Source organism: Portunus trituberculatus, chromosome 36 (assembly GCF_017591435.1).
Source record: "Portunus trituberculatus isolate SZX2019 chromosome 36, ASM1759143v1, whole genome shotgun sequence".
NCBI classification, from domain to species: Eukaryota; Metazoa; Arthropoda; class Malacostraca; order Decapoda; family Portunidae; genus Portunus; species Portunus trituberculatus.
In genome coordinates this window covers 216096-232029 of record NC_059290.1, presented here as the reverse complement: position 1 = coordinate 232029, position 15934 = coordinate 216096, and the positions used below count along the sequence as shown (strand labels likewise).

Genomic DNA, 15934 nt, shown 5'->3' with positions numbered 1-15934 from the left:
TGTGAAGAGGTGATGATGAGGCTGACAAAGATGGGCCCTCTACATGAGCATAAACTTCTGAGAATGAAGGCCACCACCAACAATACTGCCAGCTCTAACACCCAAAGAAGAGAGAGAGAGAGAGAGAGAGAGAGAGAGAGAGAGAGAGAGAGAGAGAGAGAGACTCGCACTCTCTCTTCATGCAAGTTCAGTCTCCCATCATTGTGGAAAAGCCTGGGTCAGCAGGGCGATAAATTGCACACAAACTCGCTCCTCTGGCACTGACAACCTCTACAGATTAGCTTGAGTCAGCAAGAACCTTCACCCTATTCATTCCCAGAACCATTCCAGGGAGAGGGACTACATACAGGCTCATTCCCCTCAATCCCAGGAATCTTTGAGTAGAAAATTTGTGCAGCAGCTGAAATCCTGAAAATGGACCTGAGATAGCTACACTGTTTGCACCTGTTGTTGACTAAACAAATTTTTGGCAGGCAAGAAAACACATTGAATGCAGTTGTAAATCCTCCACAAGTAGCCATCTACTGCACTTACACCTTACCTGTTTACCTGTTGGGTTTGATGACCAAGAAAGGACATGCTACGGCAGAAGTCAGGAACAACGGAACAAAGAAAATAGCAGACAGGAAGAGATGCAGATGTTAATCGTGCAGAGCACAGAATTTAACTTTGTATCAGCTGGTGGTCTTCTTTGAGAAATTACTTTGCACATGCACACACAGCAGAATTTTACTTCCTTACAATGAGGGGAATAATTCATGGAAATTATTTCTGCAGATTGTTTTACTGTGCTATATAGGGAATTTAGGCATTGAATAATTAAATTAGTGTTAATATGCGTTTCAGGGCCTGGGTAATACTGTTTTTCGCAATTATCTCCTAAACAAACAGTTGAACTAGTATGGTATCTTGGCACAGTTTGTTTCACACCCCGACCTAATTTCTGGCAACATAGGGCATTGCTAAATGTTAAAGATTTAAGTGTTTACTCTTAGTAATAAAGGCGAAGCCTGGCAGAGGCGAATGCATATCGGGACGAGGGAAGCATGACGTAGCTGTGAAGTCTATCCCACTTACCTATTCAAATTGACAAACAGCCAACCGTGGGTCCTCTCTTTCATATAAAGTTTAACAAGCCTCAGCATAAATCCAATACTGTAACTATTTCGACAACAGTGTATGTTTACCATTCCTGTCGCTGCTGAAGTCCGGGTGACATGTTAATGGTTCACATGTCTGTGGTCATGTCGTCAACTCCCAAGGAGCTGGTTTATTTTCTATTCGAGTCAGTGTGATTCATACTATGCTTTATGAGACGCATATATTTTAGCCTTTTCTCCACCTATATAAAAGCATCATGTTCATGTCTTTAATTTACATATTTATTGTATGCAGAGAGAGAGAGAGAGAGAGAGAGAGAGTAATGAAAAGGGAGGGAGGGAGGGGGGAATGCAGCATTGGAGGTGGTTGGTTGGTGGGGTAGACGTCACAGCTACGTCATGCTTCCCTAGTCCCGATATGAAGTAGCTTCTGCCAGGCTTTGCCTTTATTACCAAGAGTAAATGCTTAGATCTTTAACATTTAGCAATGCCCTACGTTGTCAGAAATTAGGTCGGGGTGTGAAACAAACTGCCCTGAAAAGCATAGTAGTATATAATAAGAGTTAAAATTTCATGAGGAATTAGTATTAGTATATAATAAGTTAAAATTTCATAACATGTTTCAAAATTTATTCACTGCATCAGAGTTGTATATTGACACAAAGTATGGAGAGGAGAACCTTTACATGTATTATATTACATATATATGTACTGTAAGTCCTCGTTATATGGTACATATGCGTTCCTGAAAATCTTACCGTATACCGAACCCATTATAACATGTAATAATAGGGAATGCATTCCAGCACATCAAAAGTCACCCCTACAGAAATAAAAATAATCATAAAAAAAAAAAAAAAAAAAAAAAAAAAAAAAAAGTAAAGTACTGCACAAAAGAAGTAAACAGAAAATGTTTTTATGTACCTTTCAATCGCCATGTATTCTATCAGATGATGTCCTTCCCGAGGCTAAGGGACAGATTTCAGCACTTACTCATCTTCCGCCGAGTGGGCAAACAAGGACAAGACGTCGTCGTCTGCACTGTCGGAAGCAGATGTAGAACTGTAGCAGGATCGGCACGTTTCAATGGCTTGAAGAAAGAGGATATTGAGGAAGGGCCAGCTGTAGCAGGGTCGGCAGGTGTGATAGGGACGGCATGTCTGACTGGCTTGAAGAACAAGTAGATGAAGGACTGTTTAGTTTTTCTTGTTTTTTCATCATAGATTTCTTGATAAATCTTGACACTTTTCTCTACGTCATGAGCCACTTTGTTACTCCTGGCAGGATTTGGGTCACATTCCTTCAGAGTTTCCAGAGCTTTTTCGATACCACCAAGACATTCTCTAAGAGTTTTGTTGTCCAGGCCACGCACAGGTTCTTCTTCCTCGTCTCCCACTTCTGCCTTCTGTGATGCCTTGTCTACCTCTATAAGTTCATCATTTGAGAGAGATTCAGCATGGCTTTCCAAAAGATCTTGAATATCATCATCATCAACTTCATCGAAGCCCTATGGCCCTATGGCACAGATTTACTATGTCATTTCTGATCGCACCAATGTTGTCTTCAGCGAAGCCTGGGAAGTCATGCGCGCATTCTGGCCATACTTTATTCCATGCCAAGTTCATGGTAGACGTCTTCACTTCGTCCTAAGATGACTTGATGTTATCTAAGGCGTGCTTAATGTTATATGACTTCCACCATTCACTAATAGTGGGTTTCCCAGGCCCATCGCCGCTGGTAGTAGGTTTTTAGTGTTTGCCATGATTATTATGAATATATTTGTGCTTACAGTAGACCCTTTAATATTCCATTTATTCATCTAATTTGTAATGCATGTAAGTAATATATGCAGTTAAAAAAAGGGGGGGATGGGAAGAGATAATAGGCTCCAAGGGTGGTCAAGTTAAAGTCAGTACTGTGAGTGGCGGGGAGGTGTGGCGTGGATGACATCATTATCCCTGGTCCTCGTGCTGGGCCCTCTCGGATAACATAAGCGGATACCGTATCTGTGAATTTTTCTTACCGTACTGTATATCGAATCGAGGGTAGTAATTCCCAAATACCGTAACTGTGAATTTACCGTATAAAGAACTACCGTATAACGAGAGGACTTACTGTACTCTGAAATTAAAACAATAATATGTAACAGAAATACAACCTATGAAATAAAACTTTTATTTACATGTTATAAGGCTATAATGAAAGCAAGAAAGTCTAGTAAATGAAGAGTTGATAATGGCTGCAAGTTCATAAGTAACCAGCTTAGTGACAATAATTTACAGATACACAATTAAATGTTAAATATAAATAATGCAAGTGTGTTTTCATTTAACTAACAAACCTAAAAAGTAAATTGTAATGAAGAGAACTAGACAAGAAATAAAAGCAAGTAAAAGTTATCTTGCTGCTTTTAAATATACCGTCTTGAAAAGCCATTGCCATAAAAATACTTTGCTATGCATGGCAAAAAAAGAACAAGTATTTGTGTTTTGGAATGAGTAAAAGTAAACTTTTCAACCTAAGGACATCCTGCTTTAGTAATCAAAGCAATGGAGAGCCAAACTCATGCCAGGTTTTCAATAACCATTGGCTTACCTTACCTTAACATATTAGTCATAATTTTTTCATCATACAGAATATCAGGTTCACTTTCACTCCATATATTTTCTGCAAAAGTATAATGATCATTATTCAAGGAAGAACCCAAATGAGGTGGCACCTCACTAACTCTTAGCTCCCATGTTCCCTGTGATGTCTTCCAAGAGAGTGGTGAGTCTCTTCATCTCTACATCTTTCTTGGTTACAGAGTCGGTGAGAGAAAGGATCTTCAATTCTGCATGTTTAATTAGGACTGATGCTCTTTTCATCTCTTGTTCATGGTTCTCTTTGGCAATCCTGTGTTCCTCTTGAGCCCTGAAGTGCAACACAGAATTTAGGAGAGGAATATATTGTGTACATGCAGGTAAGGATGTGTAAGATAGGAATGTGTTTAGCCAAATGCAAGAAATGAGAAAGATATGGTGGAAAGAGGCATGAAAATATTGTTTTTAATTCAGGAACTTCAGCTATACTTGAGAAAAAACAAAGACTCAAAGTATGAATCGGTAAACATAATACACACCCATTTCTCCCCCATCCCACATCCCATGCTTCCCTTCTTTCCCCTCCACCTATGTCATCTCTTTCCACTTTCCTTTCCTGTCACATGAGCACACTACCAAGAGCAGTAGATGTATAGCTGGCACATTGACACTTAGTTTATAGGCAAGGTCTAGTAATGTATATAAAAGGAAAGGGGGGTTTGAATGTCCTGTCTCCATTTTTGTTCAGAAAGGAGTGTTAAGTGACATAAAAAAAAAAAAAAAAAAAAAAAAAAAAAAAAAGGAAAAATGGAAAAAGCACCAGTCAGGGAGGTGGTGAATATAAACCATGTGAGGAAAGAGAGAGGGATAGTGCATATACTCTTGAAACCGCAGTGGGTATAAAACAGATTGCCAAGTCGAGTGGAGAAAGTGTGTTTTCAGGCTTCAGAGAAGAGAAAATTGATACAAGATAGTGGGTGTAGAAAGGGAGATAAGGGTTATGAGGGAATTGATCTTTGACATACTGGAAAAGTAGGACCAACTCATTACAGAAAATAAGGCATTGAAAAAACAAGTTTGGTGAATGTGAAAGTTGTCTTAAGATAAATAAGGACATAAAGGAATCACTCTACGAACTTAAGAAAGAAAGGATGGACAATAATACAGGAAAGGTGGAAAGGGCTGTATGACACCAAACTAGAGGGATTGAGAAATACCTGAAAAAAGAACGAGAAAAATATTTGCCCCAGGAGGTGGTTAAACAACAAATACAGGAAAACACCAAGGGCACAGTGGATAAGAAAAAATGCAGTAATTTTTTAATTACAAAAGAAAACTCACTAAAGTTTTTGAGAAAAAGGGAAGAGTTGGTAAGGAAAATTATAATTGTCCAAGATGTGGAACAGGAATCAGAATGAGAAGTAAAACCATTTAAATTAAAAAATATGGTGAAGGAGGTGGAAAACTGTTGAAAGTTAAAATGAGATTGGAAGTTGTGCAAAAGAAAATCCTAGGAAGAACAGGAAACCTAACTGAAAGGTAAGAATATAAGAATGTTTGGATAAAGAGAGATCAACTTGAAAGAAAGGGAAAAGAGAGAGAAATGATGCAACAGGAAAAAAATGAGGATAGAGACTAAGAAGAGTTTTACGGGAGGGTACTACGTAGATATGAGGTGTTCAGAATAGTAGTGACGTAACCCGGCCAATTTTGAGGTTTATATGGCATTTTCTTCATCTCGCCTTCAGCTTTCCGAATCTGCAACGTCAAAGTCAAACTTCGGCAAAAAAAAATAAATAAATAAATAAATAAAAAAAAAAAAAAAAAAAAAAAAAAAAAAAAAAAAAAAACGCTCGCACAATAATGATGTATGTACTCGGGCAGGCAATGGGAGGCCTGCATTTTCACCCTGGCATATCTCAGCAAGCTGTGGTATAGTACTATCTCCTTCCTATTGTGTTGTGCCATCAGAAGTATTATGGCAATAAGGGTGAAATTCAGCAGTGAAGGCATTAATCGACCATATCGGCATCACATAAAAGTGATTGCACAGTGAATTTTACACCAATGTATCTCCATCCGAGCCGCTCAGCGACCAATGGGGAGGCAGGGATGCGGTGACGTGACTGACAACAGCCGATGAGAGTAATCTTCAATCAACTGAGAAGCCTACACCAGACATCGCCTTCATCAATGTAAAAGTGTTGATTTTTTTTTGGCGTGCACGCATGCACCCACCCACATGCACACGCACATGCAAACACACACACGTTCTTTAATGAAATTGACTGGTCCGTGGTATACCAGGAAGGGGGATATGCAATTGAAATACGATAAATTTATGGATTTATATAACTCTGCTGTGAAGAGGTTTGTGCCATATCACAGAAAGAGGACTTTAAAAAATAAACAGTGGTTTAATAGAAATTGTGAAGAAGCAAAAAAGAACAAAGAAAAGGCATGGAAGAAACTTAAGAAAAACACTGATGTATTATCAAGAGAAGTTTACAAAACAGCAAGGAATAGATATGATGAAGTAAGGAGAACAGCACAAAAGGAATATGAATAGGGAGTGGTGGAAAACTGTGATAGTGACCCTAAAATGTTTTACAAATTCATAAATGGAAAACTAAATAAAAGGGAGGCAATAGGAAAGGTAAAAAACGGGAAAGAAGTATATGAGGATGCTAGAGATATAGCTGAAATTTTGAACGACAACTTTTGCAAAGTGTTTACAAAGGAGGAGCATTTTATAGGAGAAAGGCCTACGGAAATAAAGCAAATGCAGGACATCATGGTTACTAAAGAAGATGTAAGGAAAATTATAAGCAATTTGGATATTAATAAATCAATGGGGCCTGATGGCATATCTGGAAGGTTGCTAAAGGAATGTAAGGATCAATTGTTGAACCCCGTATTTGATATTGTGGAAACCTCCATACGAACAGGAATAGTCCCGAAAGAGTGGAAAAGAGCTGACATTGTGCCTATATATAAGAATGGTAGTAGAATGGAACCGTTAAACTACAGACCAGTATTGTTGACTAGTATATTGTGCAAAGTATGTGAAGAAGTAATTAAAGCTAAGTGGAGTGAGTATCTAGAAAGTGAAAACATTCTGAGTGAAAGGCAGTTTGGTTTCAGAAAAGGAAGATCATGCGTATCCAATTTATTATGTTTTTATTCAAGAGTGACTGACATACTACAACATAGAGAGGGATGGGTGGATGCTATCTACCTGGACTTGAGAAAGGCCTTTGATAAAGTGCCACACAATAGACTGATGTGGAAACTAAAGAAAATTGGAGGAGTAAATGATAAACTAGCAAAATGGATGGAAAATTACTTAGTGGGAAGAGAAATGCGAACAGTGGTGAAGGGAAGGAAGTCCGAGTGGAAGAAGGTAACCAGTGGAGTTCCACAAGGGTCAGTGCTTGGTCCCATCATGTTTTTGATTTATGTTAATGATATGCCAGTAGGAATTGACAGTTACATGAATATGTTCATGACGATACTAAAATTATGAGGAGAGTAAAGAATGTGGAAGATTGTAACAAGTTACAGGAAGATCTTGATAAAATATATGAGTGGAGTAAAGAGTGGCAGATGGAATTCAATATAAACAAGAGCCATGTTATGAAAATGGGAAGAAGTAGATACAGACCAAACAGGGATTACAGGCTGGGTGAGGAGAAAATTGAAGAGACCAATGAGGAGAAAGACGTAGGAGTAACCGTGCAAAACAATGTCACCGGAGAAACACATTAACAAGATATTTTGGAAAACATATAACATGCTTCAAAATATTGGCCTTGCATTCCACTACCTAGATGAAGGAATGATGAAGAAGATATTATGCACCTTAATAAGACCCCAGTTAGAATATGCAGCTTGCGTCTGGTCACCACATATGAAGAAAAATGTGAAGAAGGTGGAAAGGGTACAGAGGCTGGCAACAAGGATGGTACCAGGACTCAGGGAATTAGACTATGAGGAAAGACTGAGGAAACTGGCGCTGACCACATTAGAAGAGAGAAGAACAAGAGGAGACATGATAACTATGTATAAATTGGTGAACAAGATTGACATATTGGACAGAAAATTGATAAAGGTGACCACAAGTAATTATCTCCGAGGACACGGAAAAAAACTAATAAAAGACATCTGTCTAAATGACGTGAGAAAGTACAGTTTCCCGCATCGTAGTATTGATAAGTGGAATAAACTGAGCAGTGATGTCGTTGATGCAGTGTTTTTCAATCAGATGAAAGAGAGATATGACAGGAGTGGACAAGGAGACAGGACACAGAGAGCTTAGCTCGGGCCCTGTAATACACAAATAGGTAAATACACACACATACACGTGGATTGACGCTCCTCGCGATCAGCTGATCTCACTACCTGATGTTGTGTTTACAGAGGACTGGGTGACTTGTGTGGCAATAGTTTCCAGGAATTACATTGAAAGGCAGCATGAGTAAGAAACAGTTTACACCTAAATGCAGGTATGAGACTAGGGAAGGATTGCAAGAAGAGGATGAATATGTTGATGAGGGAGAGGGGAAATTCGGAGGTTTTGATGAGGCAAGCACCACCCTCCATAGGAGAGTTTTAGCATTGGAAAGAAAATTAGATAAATGGATACGGGAAAGTATGGGAAGTAAAGAGAACAAAGAACAGGAAAAAGTTTCTGATCTTGAAAGAAACGATAAAAAGTGGAAGAAAATGAAGCAAAGCTAAGAGTAGAAAAGGAGGAACTGATAAAAGAACTAGCCAAATATAAGAAACAGATGGAGGAAGGACTCGGTAAAGTAGAGAAAGAAAAAGAAGACCTGAAAGATCTAGTAAACAAAGAAGAGGGAAGAGTACAGGATGTGATTAAGAAAGAAGTACAGGCATGGAGAGTCCAAGATAAGAAAGACCAGGGGTGTGGAGTCGGAGTTGGAGTCGAGGAGTCGGCTACTTTTGGCCGGAGTCGGAGTCGGTAAAAAATATGAGCGACTCCAACTCCTTTATGTGATAAATTTTTTAGTAAAGATTCCACTTCATGGAGATTCCTACAAATTCGGAGAAATTGACTTTGTGGAGGATGTCTCCAATCAAGCAGTCTGCAGGAATATTGGTATTTTTAATATTTTTCATGCTTTTTATTTTGTTGAGGATATACCCTAAGGAAGGAGGGTGGTACATGCTGCAACAACCACCCAGACAGCAGATAATATGGGTATCCCCTTTTGCCATATTTTATGGTATTTTGCATGAGCTAATGCTATATTTATCATAGAGGTTAATTGCTAAGTGATATCCAACGATGGTAAAATGAGTGTGGTACTATACTTGTTTTTCAGTAAAACAACAGAACCCCCCAAAATAAGCCCCTCCCACACCTTTTCCTGATTGGCATGTCAGTAAATGAGGTCTAATCTCACCCCTTCCTCCTCTTCTCTCTGACACACACACACACGCAGTAGAAAGCGGAGTGCCACAGGGGTCAGTATTGGCACCAATACTTTTCCTCATTTATATTAACGACATTCCAGAAGGAGTGAACAGCTACATAAATCTGTTTGCAGATGATATAAAACTGTGCAGAGTTATAAAGCAAAAAGAGGATTGTGAAATACTGCAAGACGACCTAAATAAGATCTGGGAATGGAGTAAAAAGTGGGAGATGGAATTCAATGTGAACAAAAGCCATGTCATGGAAATGGGAAAGAGTGAAAGACGACCTGTGGGAATCTATAAGATGGGAGATGGAGTAGAACTGGAGAAAGTTAAAAAGAAAAGGACTTAGGAGTGACGATGGAAGAAAACAATCAACCAGTAAGCCATATTGATAGAATTTTTAGAGAAACATATAATTTTCTAAGGAATACTGGAATAGCATTTCACTACATGGAGAAAGAAATTATGAAGAAATTGATAAGTACTATAATAAGACCCAGATTGGAATATGCAGGAGTAGTGTGGACCCCTCATAAAAAGAAACACATAAGGAAATTGGAGAGACTACAAAAAATGGCTACAAGAATGATTCCAGAATTTGAAGAGATGACATATGAGGAGAGACTAAAGGCTATGGATCTACCAACCCTGGAACAAAGGAGAGAGGAGACCTGATACAAGATTATAAATTGATCAACGGAATGGACCAAGTGGATAATGAGAAACTGATCCTGAGAGAAGAATATGACATCCGAAGCACAAGATCGCATAGTAAAAAGCTGAGAAAAGGAAGATGTCTGAGAGATGTTAAAAAATATAGTTTCCCGCAAAGATGTATTGAGACGTGGAACAGTTTAAATGAAGAAGTAGTGTCTGCAACAAGTGTGCATACTTTTAAAGTAAGATTGGATAAGTGTAGATATGGAGATGGGGCCACACGAGCATAAAGCCCAAGCCCTGTAAAACTACAACTAGATAAATACACACACACACACACACATTCACCGTCGTTACATTTCATACATTATATTGTATAACGTGATGTGCCACAAGCAGCATATGTGTGTGTGTGTGTGTGTGTAATTCACCTCGATAGCCTGCTGGTCACCCAGCCAGTCTTTCCCATTACGGAGCGAGCTCAGAGCTCATAGACTGATCTTCGGGTAGGACTGAGACTACATAACACACTCCACACACCGAGAAAGCGAGGCCACAACCCCTCGAGTTACATCCCATACCTATTTACTGCTAGGTGAACAGGGGCCACACATTAAGAGGCTTGCCCATTTGCCTCGCCGCTTTCAGGGACTCGAACCTGGCCCTCTCGATTGTGAGTCAAGCGTGCTAACCACTACACTACGCTGTGTGTAGTGTGTGTGTGTCAGAGAGAAGAGGAGAAAGGGGTGAGATTAGACCTCATTTACTGACCTGCCAAACAGGAAAAGGTGTGGGAGGGAGTCATTTTGGGGGGTTCTGTCATCTTACTGATAAACGAGTATAGTACATTGTGTGATCCTGTATTATACGCGTTGTGTACGTGTCTCCATTCTCCCCCTTGCTGAGCTAGGCTGACAACGCTCTTCAGCAGATGCCAAGAAGGCCTCATCAGCGAGGAAAAAAAAAAAAAAAAAAAAAAAAAAAAGTCGAGTCGGAGTCGCAACCTTCAAATTTCTTGGAGTCGGAGTCGGAGTCGGACTTTTGAAAATCCGACTCCACACCCCTGAGAAAGACAAGGATAATTTTCAGGTGATTCAGGAACAACTAAAAGAAAGAGTTGAGAATATGGCAAACAAAATGATAGGAGTCCTTAAGGAAAAAGAAACTCTAGTAAGGGAAATTGCAGAAAAGAAGAAGAGTGTAATCATACTTGGACTGAAAGAAAAAAAAAATAGACCAAGAAAAGAAAAAGAGGAAATGAAATCAGTCAAAGACCTACTAAAAAATCTAAACGACGAAGATAGGAAGAACTTAGAAGAGGAAGTAGAAAAAATACATAGAGTGGGACCTTATCAAGAAGGAACAACGAGACCAATTAAGATACTATTAAAATCACAAGCAACAACAGAAGCAATATTATACAGAACAACAAAACTCAGAGAAACAGAAGGTTGCAAGGACATATATATATATATATATATATATATATAAAGAAAAATAGAAATGAGGAAGATACAACAAACTGGCAGCAGCAGTAAGGGAAAAAATAATGAAAGATCAGAGGAGTAAAAGGCATGTTTTTGGAGAATTCTAGGAGACAGGATAAGGAAATGGTATATAAAATAGAAGGAAGAGGAAAAAGTGGCGCAAGTTTAACTAAGTGATAAAGGCAAGAGACTAAAATGATGTATACGAACACAGACGAGGTTCTATTAAGTATATTAGAATTAAGAGATTACATAAAGAAAGAAGCGGATATTAATAGTATGCCTGGCTGAAACAAAACTAAATGAGGCAATCAAAATAGACAGGGATAATAGATATAATGTATGGAGGAGAGACAGAGGGGGTAAAGGAGGAGGAGGAGTCATGATAATGTTAAGGAAAGAGATGGTTGTAAACCAAGTGGAATGTGTGGAAGGAAAAAGCAGAAGTACTGTATATTAAGATACATATTAATAAAAGAGTTTACAATCATTGGAACATATGTGCCACCAAAAACAAATTCATGAACCACTCAAGAATATAAAGACATGATAGATGACACAATAAGGAGTCTAACGAGAGTTATTAAAGAAAGGAGAACAGTGATATTAGTGGGAGATTTCAACTGTAAAGAAGTGGACTGGGAAAATTATGAAAGTGGTAGTGGGAAGAAGCCTGGGGAGAAAGATTCCTAATCCTAACGATAGATAATATGATGGACCAAAGAGTAAAGGAAAACACAAGATTCAGAGGAAACGACGAGCCGGCGAGATTGGACCTGGTTTTTACAAGGGGTATACAAATGAACGATGATATAAGATATAAGTGCCCATTGGGAAAGAGTGACCATGTAATATTAGAAATGGATATAGAAGAGGGAAAGGAAGAGAGACAAAGGAGACCGATTAAATTACAGAAAGGCTGATATTGAGAATCTAAAGAAATATTTCAAATACATAAACTGGGAGATGGAAAACTCAGAGAGGGTGCAAGAGAAATATAACTTATTTTTGGAAATATACAAAACAGGAGTCAGGGAATATGTCCCGAAATATAGACCTAAAAAGGAAAGAAAGATTGGTTTATCGCAAGATGTACCAGGGCAAAGGAGAAAAGAGATGAAGCGTGGAAAAGGTGGAGGAGAAATAGAAATCCAGTAAAGAAAGAAAACTTCAAGGCAGCGAGAAATGAATATATTAAGGTGAGAAAGGAAGAGGAAAGGAACTATGAAAAGGACATTGTCGAAAAATATAAGGAGTAACCGAAATTGTTCTAGATTCATAAATGGAAAAATAAGACAAGAGAAACAATAGAAAGGTTAAAAGGAGAGAACGGGATAGTGGAAGACCCAGAAAGTATGGCAGAACTATTAAATAGTAAATTTCAGGTCTTTACTAAGGAATCCAAATATGAAAGGCCACAGGATAATAGAGAGACCATCTATATGAAAGAGATTAAAGTAACCAAGCTTGAAATAAAAGAGTTAATGAAGGAATTGCATGAAGAGAAGGCAATGAGACTGGATGAAGTCTCAGCCAGAATACTGAAATAATGTAGGGAAGAACTAGCAAGTCCTATATACAACATCATAAAATGCTCAATAGAAAATGGAGCAGTACCAGTAGAATGGAAAAGAGCTGAGGTGGTTCCCATATATAAGAGTGGAAGGAAGGATGAACCTTTAAATTACAGACTGCTATCACTAACTAGTGTAATATGCAAAATATGTGAAAGAGTTATAAAGAAACAATGCATTGAGTTCCTTGAAGACAACAAATTACTATCAAATAGCCAATTTGGTTTTAGAAAAGGGCAGTCGTGTGTAACAAATTTACTGAGTTTCTACTCTAAAATAGTTAACAGAGTACAAGAGAGAGAGGGATGGGTTGACTGTATTAATTTGGATTTTAAAAAAGTGTTTGATAAAGTGCCACATGCAAGATTACTGTGGAAGTTAGAGGAGAAGGGTGACTTAAAAGGAAGCACATTGAGATGGATGGAAAATTATTTGAGGGGGAGAGAAATAAGGACAGTAGTTAAAGATATGAAGTCCAAGTGGAGAGCAGTAGAAAGCGGAGTGCCACAGGGGTCAGTATTGGCGCCAATACTTTTTCTCATATACATAAACAACATGCCAGAAGGAATGAACAGCTACATAAATCTGTTTGCGGACAATGCGAAACTGTGCAGAGTTATAAAGCAAAATGAGGATTGTGAAATACTGCAGGAAGACCTAAATACGATCTGGGAATGGAGTAAAAAGTGGGAGATGGAATTCAATATGAACAAAAGCTGTCATGGAAATGGGAAAGAGTGAAAGACGACCTGTGGGAATCTATAAGATGGGAGATTGAGTAGAACTGGATAAAGTAAAAAAGGAAAAGGACTTGGGAGTGACAATGGAAGATAACAATCAACCGGTAAGCCATACTGATAGAATTTTCAGAGAGCCATATATATATAATTTGCTAAGAAATATTGGATTAGCATTTCACTACATGGACAAAGAAATGATGAAGAAATTGATAAGTACTATAATAAGACCCAGATTGGAATATGCAGGATTAGTGTGGACCCCCCATATAAAAAGAAAAACATAACGAAGTTGGAGAGACTACAAAAAATGGCTACAAAAATGGTTCCAGAATTTGAAGGGATGACATATGAGGAGAGACTAAAGACTATGGATCTACCAACCCTGGAACAGAGAAGGGAGAGAGGGGATCTGATACAGGTTTATAAATTGATCAACGGAATGGACCAAATGGATAATGAGAAACTGATCATGAGAGAAGAATATGACATTAGAAGCACAAGATCACAGAGTAAAGAGCTGAGGAAGAGAAGATGTCTGAGATGTTAAAAAAAAATATAGCTTAGCTTCCCGCAAAGATGTGTCGAGACGTGGAACAGTTTGAGAGAAGAAGTGGTGTCGGCAACGAGTGTGCATAGTTTTAAAGAAAAATTGGACAAGTGTAGATATGGAGACAGGGCCACACGAGTGTAAAGCCCAGGCCCTGTTAAACTACAACTAGGTAAGTACACACACACACACAAGAGCTTTACACAGTAACTTTTATCATTTTCTAAGAGTGGAGGTTGTTTATTATTAATATTAGTATTGCTATTAATTTTTCGTTCTGAAAACACGTGCCCCCCTGGAAAAACGCAGTTAATGAGCAACTTCAGAACGTAATTATATTTTGCTTACAATGGTTGCAAAGCCGTTATAGAGCTTCATTTTGCAAAAAACTAGAGCTTTCTACCTCATCTCAGTAAAAAGTTATTGTGTTCTAAATGTTGCAAAACTTTAACTGCATTTCTCTCCGTTTTTAACATTTTTTTGCGCTTACGTCACGACTATTCTGAACGCCTCATATGAAGCTGAGGAAGTGGTACATTTGGGAAAGGGAAGAAGAAAAAGAACCTCAGCAGAGGACAGAGAAATTGTAAAAGTGGTTAGGAGTACATTGAGAATAATGTATATGAACACAGATGGCTTATTGTCAGGTGTACTGAAACTGAGTGACTATCTAAGGGAAAGTAGACCAGATGTGTTGTGCTTAAAATTCACGCTTCCAAGAGAGGTACAACTGGTTAACTATTAGCTGCCTCAGAGGAAAAGTAGTTAACAGATCAAATATATTTCTAATCACTACCCATAACCTTTTCTGTTTTGCATTGGCTCAGTCAAATAAATTGTATCTTCATTTTGGCAAAATGGGAAAGGAATGCCATACCACTCCAATACAAAGATGAGTGACATATACTCACTTTTCATGTTTCTCCTGCAGAATACTGAGAGCACTCTTATAGTCCTCAACACACTCATTCTTCTCATGGGTAATTTGTTCAACTTTCTCCATAAGTGTTTGTTTCTGTTGCTCCAGTAATTCACTCACTTCACGCAACCTTTCAAATTTCCTGTAATTAGAAACAAAAATAATAAAGTAAGAGTTTTCACTCCCTTTAAAATGAAAGTATACTGAGAAGAGCAGGAGCAGAAGGAACACTGGTGAAAAGCATTAGGGAGGGGAAGTTAAAATTTGTAGGCTACACTTTGAGACAACATGGACTAGAGAGAGACTGCCTATTGGGAAGAGTGGAAGGGAAGATAACAGGGGAAGACAAAGAGTCAAGTTTATGAATACATTGTTGGAACAAATCAGTGGCGGAAGGAAGACTGTGGACCTTGTCAGGTTGGCAGGAGAGAGAGAGAGAGAGAGAGAGAGAGAGAGAGAGAGAGAGAGAGAGAGAGAGAGAGAGAGAGAGAGAGAGAGAGAGAGAGAGAGAGAGAGAGAGAGAGAGAGAGAGAGAGAGAGAGAGAGAGAGAGAGAGAGAGAGAGAGAGAGAGAGAGAGAGAACTGGCTTTCCATGGTCCCTGATGTCCCTTGACAGGCACTATGGTAAAGGTAAAGTGCATGTACAGTGGAGACTCAATACTGGAATGTCTTATTGGTCAAACTTTTCAATAATCGAAAGCAAAAGTTCAATTTAATACTCGAAAAAATACCTGATAGTTGAACATCCACACACGTGGTAAACAAAGGCTCCCTGCACTCTCCCTCCTCCTCTCTGTCAGTTGTGCTGCTGCTGTTGTCAGAATAACATTCTCATGTGTTCTGTCTGTAGTTTTTCATTTATAAACTTACAGTAACACCAAAG

At 38.6% G+C, this 15934-nt stretch overlaps 1 protein-coding gene across 2 annotated transcripts in view; it reads right to left on the bottom strand.

Annotated features, from left to right (window-relative positions):
• Positions 1–3261: 3261 nt before the first annotated feature.
• The window catches only part of LOC123513692 (uncharacterized threonine-rich GPI-anchored glycoprotein PJ4664.02-like), a 91855-nt gene continuing 79182 nt past the window's right edge, over positions 3262–15934 (bottom strand). For both annotated transcript variants that reach the window (XM_045271052.1, XM_045271051.1), the window contains 2 exons: positions 15044–15193; positions 3262–4013 (listed from right to left, as the gene is read on the bottom strand). In XM_045271052.1, the coding sequence (XP_045126987.1) occupies positions 3824–4013; positions 15044–15193 (340 nt within the window). In that variant the 3' untranslated portion in view covers positions 3262–3823. The remainder of the gene's footprint in view (positions 4014–15043; positions 15194–15934) is intronic.